The 7,956-nt window shown below is 46.2% G+C and overlaps 1 protein-coding gene across 1 annotated transcript in view; it reads left to right on the plus strand.

Moving 5' to 3' along the window:
* Nucleotides 1–7,956, plus strand: part of eps8a (epidermal growth factor receptor pathway substrate 8a) — a 30,779-nt gene that overhangs the window by 2,339 nt on the left and 20,484 nt on the right. The window contains exon 2 of the mRNA XM_041963999.1: nt 5,501–5,588. Within this exon, the coding sequence (XP_041819933.1) occupies nt 5,524–5,588 (65 nt within the window). The 5' untranslated portion in view covers nt 5,501–5,523. The remainder of the gene's footprint in view (nt 1–5,500; nt 5,589–7,956) is intronic.

The following is a 7,956-nucleotide window of genomic DNA, read 5'->3' on the forward strand; positions in this document are numbered from 1 at the left end:
TCCTCTGTGTGCACTGTCCTCTGTGTCCTCTGTGTCCTCTGTGTGCACTGTCCTCTGTGTCCTCTGTGTGCACTGTCCTCTGTGCCCTCTGTCCTCTGTGTCCTCTGTGCCCTCTGTGTGCACTGTCCTCTGTGTCCTCTGTGTCCTCTGTGTGCAGTGTCCTCTGTGCCCTCTGTCCTCTGTGTCCTCTGTGCCCTCTGTGTGCAGTATGGTGTCCTCTGTGTCCTCAGTGTGCACTGTCCTCTGTGTCCTCTGTGTCCTCTGTGTGCAGTGTCCTCTGTGTCCTCTGTCCTCTGTGTGCAGTATGTAGGTTACAGTGAGATAAATGAGTCTGAGCTCCCTGCAGAGCCCTGGTCTGGATCCTGTCGGGGAATCAGAGGACAGTTAATCAATCCTCACAGCAGAAGCTGCTCTCATTCTCTCACACTCATTATCACACAACCCACATGTTTCGTACGATCATTAAATCCAAAGCAGAGCAAAGGTTCCGCCGCGTTCCGGCATCTGCTGCGGTCGTTGGAGCTAACGCTAATGCTACGCTAGTGCTACGCTAGTGCTCTGAGTGTTAGAACGTGCTGAAGGCTTTTGTTCTGTTGGTTCAGTTTGGGATTAAAGTGAGGACAGACGTGTTTAAATCAACTGGATTGCAGAGAATAAATCAGGCTGCACATCATGTAGTTTGGTCAGAAGGTGGCGGTGTAGGCTGCAGTAGCCATCGCTGTAATACACAGAAGAAGAAGCAGAGCTAGCAAACCGGAAACAAAACCGGTTTACTAACCGCCGAAACGTGCATCAGAATACGACGACGGGAACATGACTAAGAAAATGATGTTATTAAAGTCAGAGTTTACATTACATTAAATAACTAAACTGACAGTGTGTGTGTGTGTGTGTGTGTGTGTGTGTGTGTGTGTCTGTGTCTGTGTCTGTGTGTGTGTGTGGGGGGGGTCACATGGATGTAAATCTTCTTACCAATCCTCTTTGCTGTCCTCTCTGGGACGTTTGAGACTCTGCTCCAGCTAACAGCAGCAGCATGTCTGAAAAATAAAACGGTTCAGTTTTAGCAGCTTTGAATGATACAAAGCAGGTGAACAGGTGGACAGGTGAGCAGGTGGACAGGTGAGCAGGTGGATGAAAGGCGTGGAGGTGGAGTGACTCCTCAGACTGCCATATAAACAAATAAGAACGTGTTAAAATGACACAGCACTTCCTCGTTGGTGAATCATTAAAAGTCTGTTTGAACATCAGTTAGACTTTAACAGTCTGAGTTGGGCCTGTGTGATTAAACAGATCTGAGGTCAGTCTGATGGAACCAGCACACACCAGCTGTTCGTTTGATTTAGTCTCATTCAGTTTCAAAACAGCATTAACCAACCAGGACACATGTCATGTTCTGGACGGTTTCTTGGACCGGGCTGCAGATCACAGTTTGCTCTCTGGTCAAACAGCTGGCCCAGGACAGAGACCAGCAGAGGGTCCAGGACAGAGACCAGCAGAGGGTCCAGGTCAGAAACCAGCAGAGACCAGCAGAGGGTCCAGGACAGAGACCAGCAGAGGGTCCAGGACAGAGACCAGCAGAGGGTCCAGGTCAGAAACCAGCAGAGACCAGCAGAGGGTCCAGGACAGAGACCAGCAGAGGGTCCAGGACAGAGACCAGCAGAGGGTCCAGGTCAGAAACCAGCAGAGACCAGCAGAGGGTCCAGGACAGAGACCAGCAGAGGGTCCAGGACAGAGACCAGCAGAGGGTCCAGGACAGAGACCAGCAGAGGGCCGAGGACAAAGCCCTGAGGTGCTTCATTTGTCCCATGGTAAACTGTCATTACAGGAAACAGATGGTGTTTTTCAGACAGGTCAGACTTTAACCAGGGGAGACACCAGAGACGCCGGGTTGGTCTAAGCAGTGGACAGAGATCTACGGATCATTGTTGATCGCGGTGTTGTGTGTGACGCAGAGACCGTAGATCGCGGTGTTGTGTGTTTCATAGATCGCAGTGTTGTGTGTCATGTAGAGCTTGAACCTCAGTGGTCATAAAGGATCAAACATCATCTTTTGCTGCACAGCTCAGCAGTGCTGAAAGCTTCAGGTGTGCTTCAGGTGTGCTTCAGGTGTGCTTCAGGTGTGCTTCAGCTTCGGTCCTGATGGAAAACACTCGTCCTCTGCTGTGTTTGCTCTTCATGACATCAGAGGCGAGCCGCGTCACATGACCTCTGGTTATCTGGTTAGATATTAAACTGACGCCTGACAAAGTCAACACAGGAAAAGTCCCGGTGACGGTGCCAGGAAGCTGTGGCTGCTCTCAGATCTGCTCATGAAGCGACTCTGTGGTTGGCGTGAACTCCCCCCGCTGGTCTCTTCTCGCTGCAGATGGTGGAGGCCTGCGTTACCGTGGAAACGCCTCACAGCCCGCCTCAGTGTGTTTGAGGCTTGTCACACTAACGCACAGTCAGCACCACAGCTGGTAAGTGTTGTCACGGCAACCAACGTTTCAACATGGTCTCCGAGTTGTGGAAATGTTCATTAAACTGACGCCGCCGATCAGAAAACGGTGAGAAAAAGCCTTTTCACTGCAGGCGTCACAGATGTCCCACAGAGAGACGGAAGACAGAAACAAGCAGCAAATGTCCAAAACACTCAATCTGAAGGAAGAAAAGTAAAAACAAATGAATTCAAAATGATTTTCGGCTGTTTGTAGAAAACAAAGTTCAGCGGGAAACCAAAGAGAAGACGAGGAAGCAGAGGAAGACAGACCGTCCAGCAGCGGACAGCAGACGCACTCGAACGCCTCGTCAGAGCTCTCACATGTTCAGTGAAGCTCCTGTGAACAGCTGATCCTGTTGTCAGGCTCTCTGCTGGCTGATGATTCTCTGCAGACGCCCGTCAAACAGGAAGTGGACCTCAGTGTCCGGACGGAGTTTCCTCTCAGGACAACGGACGGCGATAAAGAGCCGATCGTCAGTCTGACAGGAACATCTGACCTTTGACCTCTGGAGTCTTCACAGGAAGTGATGTGTTCCTGTATTGTAACGTCAGCACTTAGATTGACTTTTATTTCCTAAAAGTGAAGACAGTGACCTCATCGGTGAGGGGCGGGACTCAGTGTGCGTCAGCACCGTTTAATGAATGTGATTGGAGGACAAAAGGCTGCTGACGGTCGAGCTGCAGCTCTGCTGAGAGACACACTGAGATAAGTGTGGCGTCCAGCAGCTGTTGGAGGACTGATAACTCACCTGGAGGGTCACATGTGTTTTCTTTTGTCAAAGGTCAGCTGGCAGGAAACATCGATGGCTGTTTGTCCCTGCGGCTGAAGGAGAGCTGATACCTGAGAGCATCCTGAGGATTCATCTTTTCTTCCACAGCTGGAGTTACGCATGTTTGGATGGTTGGAGTCTTCGTCGCATGAAGTAAAGGTCTGATGTGACGGTGTCATTTGGAGTCGCTACGCGCTGTGATTGGCTGTCCTTTACTCGACGTCACATCTGTCCAGAAGTTCGTCATTAAGCTTTCTTCAAGTTGCAGTTCTGCGGTTCATCTTCTGTCCATGCAGGTTTCTTCTCTCTTAACGGGCTCTTTTATTTGCAGTTGTGGATTTATGCACGTTTCTGTTCATGTGTATGTAAATTTTCTGTGATATTCACAGATTCGCAGGTTATGTTCGCCTTCAGTTGATGTTCATCTGCAGATTTGCCTCATGCAGATTTGCAGTTATTTACATATGCATATATATCCAGCATGTCTCCTTTAGCTGCGGTCACATGTATGTTTAATGTGAGAGGTTTGGTCTTTGTACATTTGCAGTTTTTCCACTAACACTCTGTGAGCAGCAGTCGTTTCTTACAGTTTTCTGTGGTGAAGTTTTACACACTGTTCAGACTGTGTGTTGTAATGTATGTAAATGTCTGATACACACTTCTATTATATGGGATCACTTTCTTCAGCCTGAGCTCTTTCCTCCCTGAACGTGGCCCCGCAGGTTTTCGTTGTCTCTCCCGGAGGAGCAGGTTTTACTGAAGCCCCCCCCCCCCCCGCCCGTTGTTATGGATACAGAGTCTGTAACGGAGTCTGAGTCCCGGTTGAATAAAACGCGGAGTCCTGGGAAAAGTAATCACATGTGGCTGCACTGTACATACAGATGCAGGAGTGTGAGCGCTCTGTGGGCGTCCACACACACTCATGAATCACTCTTTTGTGTCGACGTCTTTTCTCTCAGCCTGGATGAGACATTTTGCTGCTGCTCCCCAGGAAGGTTTTAATGATTTGTTAATGAGCAGGAGAGGTGGGAAGCTGATGATGATGATGATGATGATGATGATGAGAGGTTTCACAGCTGACGTCTGCAGGAGTGTATGCAGGGTCCAGACCAGGAAGGATGGAGAACTGGTTACCTTTAAAAGGTATCAGCTGCTGATTGGTCAGAACCTGATGACCGATCTGACTGTGTATCTGTGCTGTTTTGGTTTGTTAGCCACATTAGCAGCAGGCTGCAGTGATGCTAGCTTGTGTTTGTCCTCCAGTTTGTCCACAATATCTGCTAAATGTGGTTCCCCTCAGGATCAGCTGAAAGAGCTTTATTGATCCTCTGACGTTTCATGTAGCGCCACCATCAGGTCAACGTTTGAATGTGTCCAGTGCTTTTTTAATGATCAAATATCTGCAGAACTAATGACCACAGCTTTAACTTACTGCTAATTAGCTAATGTTAGCATGCTAACACGCAGCTGCTTCTCTGTCAGTGTGGTTACTCCAAAACCAAAAACTGATAGCAACACCATCAGCATAATGCTAATGTTAGCTTTGGTTAGCGCTCTTCCTTCTGAACAGTAACAAAACAGAAGTCCGCCATGATTACTCAGCCATCAGTACACTGCTGTACTGATACTTGTACTGATACTGGTGGTACTGTACTGACACGTGTACTGATACTGGTGCTGCAGTACTGATACTGGTGCTGCTGTACTGATACTGGTGCTGCTGTACTGATACTTGTACTGATACTAGTGGTACTGTACTGATACTGGTGCTGCTATACTGATACTTGTACTGATACTAGTGGTACTGTACTGATACTGGTGCTGCTGTACTGATACTAGTGGTACTGTACTGATACTGGTGCTGCTATACTGATATTTGTACTGATACTAGTGGTACTGTACTGATACTGGTGCTGCTGTACTGATACTGGTGCTGCTGTACTGGTGCTGCTGTACTGATACTTGTACTGATACTAGTGGTACTGTACTGATACTGGTGCTGCTGTACTGATACTTGTACTGATACTAGTGGTACTGTACTGACTGGTGCTGCTGCACTGCTGTATGTAATACAGAACTGTAAACGTCAGCTCTGTACTGAAACATGGTCAGATGGATTATGGGATGTTTTTTCCAACCACAGGTGTATCAGTACAGAGCTCCATGTGTCCCTGGTGTTCTTCGTGTTGTAGACGTCAGTTCTGTCTGATTATTGATTATTATTTCTGATTATCTCTGTTTTTTCTTGCAGCTGACTGTCCACAGTGAAGCAGGATGAACGGATACGAAACTCCAGCTCTCGCCTCCGGCATCTTCGGCTCCTACGGCTCACAGATCAAGTCAGTATTTCATCCATCCATGACGCTCGTTAGCATGCTAACAGACTGAAAGTTACATGCTAAATCTAAGCACAGCCAATAATCAACATGGCTATTTACATTCACTCCTAGGGATGTATCATGCTAACATGCTAACATTAGCTACTGTGCTAACATTTTACACCCAAACAGAGCCCAAGTTCACGATGTGAAACAGAGCCCTTAAATTTTCACCTTCAGTTTTCCTTAATTTTGCTTTTAATTGTCAGTTAGTAGTTATATAATTAAATATTTTAATGGAGTTTTTAATAAATGATCTGCAGGTTTTAGGTCATTTTAATGGGTTTAAAAAAAGTTTTGAAAAATTTGGTTAATTTTTAAGCACAAATTTAAGATACTTTGTGCCTTTCAAAGAATCCTTGAAATATTACAGAACATTAATTACTAATACAAAGTCAGGGATGATTTCAACACCTTAAAAACCCCTTAAACCGTGCAGATGAGCTTTTAAAAATTCCTAGATGTTATAATCAATTCGTTAAACCCACATTAGTTCCAATTAAAGTTTTTTTTAAGGAATTATGGAAAATTAAGCCACTAATTATTTGGAGCAAAGCTTTAAACATATTAAACAACCATTTTAATAACACCTTAAACTCTTCATTAGTTGATTGTTTTTGAAATTCATGTGTCATTTGTTAATTACGGACTTTTCAAATTAAGTCTCATCTTTCAAATGAAAGGACCAATGAAAGGATGTCTGGCTGCCAGTCACCTTGATTTAGACTGAAGGTGTGTCCGTGTGTCACGTTCAGGATCAGTTAAAGGTGTTTTGGGGTCCTGAGTGAGACCTTTGTCAGCTGAGTGTCTGAGCTTCAAACGTTGAATTGTTGCAGCTTTGTTGTTTTCTAAGAAAACCGTCAATGAATTTTTAATGGAAACTGTAACTTGATGCTTCATGTTAGCGGCTGCAGGTCTTCATTTAAAGCCTGTAATGAATCCCGCAGCTTCACACTGAACACAGTGTGTTCGCTCGCTCGGTCGATTGAGTTAAAATGGGCAGTTTCAGTGTCACATGATGGCGGCAGCTGAATTTCACGCTCACTTCTGCAGGAAATAATGTTTGTCCGTGACAGAACAGAAACATGTTGGTGAGTCTCAGTGCTAGACCTGAACACACTGACCCAGTGAAACCTGAACTCAGGCCTCTCTCATGCTAATTGATCCACTTATTTAATCGGCCGTGCTAATTTCCCAAAGTTAATGTGGCTGCAGGCTGCAGACAATGAGGTCAGTGAAGCGGAGAGGAGAGCAGGACCGATCCAGGACCCGATCCAGGACCCGATCAGGAACCAGTCAATGACCCACGCAGCCTGACACACAGTTCTATTTGTAGCTCTGCTGTTGGATAAAGTAGATCTGTGTGACCCCATTTGTGTTTTCCTTCGGGTTCAGACTGCATGACGTCCGGCCAACCCGACAGAGGGGGGGCATCGTTCTGAGGCACTGACCAATAGGAGCACAGACACTCGTTTATTTATTTGTTGAAAATATTTTTGCAGCAGTAACCAGAATCTGCAAAGTAACTAAATTTATCAAAAAAATGTAGTGAAGTAAAAAGTGAAGTATTACCCTCTGAACAGTGCAGTAGAAGTAGTGGGAGTACAGATCAGTCACGTGACCCGAGCTTTAAATAAACTTCATTGAATTGTTACCGGACAAACTGACCGGGCTTCAGTGTTTACATGCAGTTGATCTAAAGTTCAGTTAAAAAGATGTAGTGTGAGATCAGTAGAGACATCCTGAGTCATTCTATTAGCCTCAGTCTGTTAGCATCTGTCTGTTAGCATGTCTGTTAGCCTCATTCTATTAGCCTCATTCTATTAGCCTCAGTCTGTTAGCCTCAGTCTGTTAGCCTCAGTCTGTTAGCCTCGTTTTGTTAAACTCAGTCTGTTAGCATCTGTCTGTTAGCCTCAGTCTGCTAGCCTCAGTCTGTTAGCCTCAGTCTGCTAGCCTCAGTCTGTTAGCCTAAGTCTGTTAGCATCTGTCTGCTAGCCTCTGTCTGTTAGCCTCAGTCTGCTAGCCTCTGTCTGTTAGCCTCTGTCTGTTAGCCTCAGTCTGCTAGCCTCAGTCTGTTAGCCTCAGTCTGCTAGCCTCTGTCTGCTAGCCTCAATCTGCTAGCCTCAGTCTGTTAGCCTCTGTCTGTTAGCCTCTGTCTGTTAGCCTCAGTCTGCTAGCCTCAGTCTGCTAGCCTCTGTCTGTTAGCATCTGTCTGCTAGCCTCAGTCTGCTAGCCTCAGTCTGCTAGCCTCAGTCTGTTAGCCTTAGTTTGTTAGCATCTGTCTGTTAGCCTCGTTCTGTTAAACTCAGTCTGCTAGCCTCTGTCTGTT

This window comes from Chelmon rostratus, chromosome 22 (genome assembly GCF_017976325.1).
Source record: "Chelmon rostratus isolate fCheRos1 chromosome 22, fCheRos1.pri, whole genome shotgun sequence".
NCBI classification, from domain to species: Eukaryota; Metazoa; Chordata; class Actinopteri; order Chaetodontiformes; family Chaetodontidae; genus Chelmon; species Chelmon rostratus.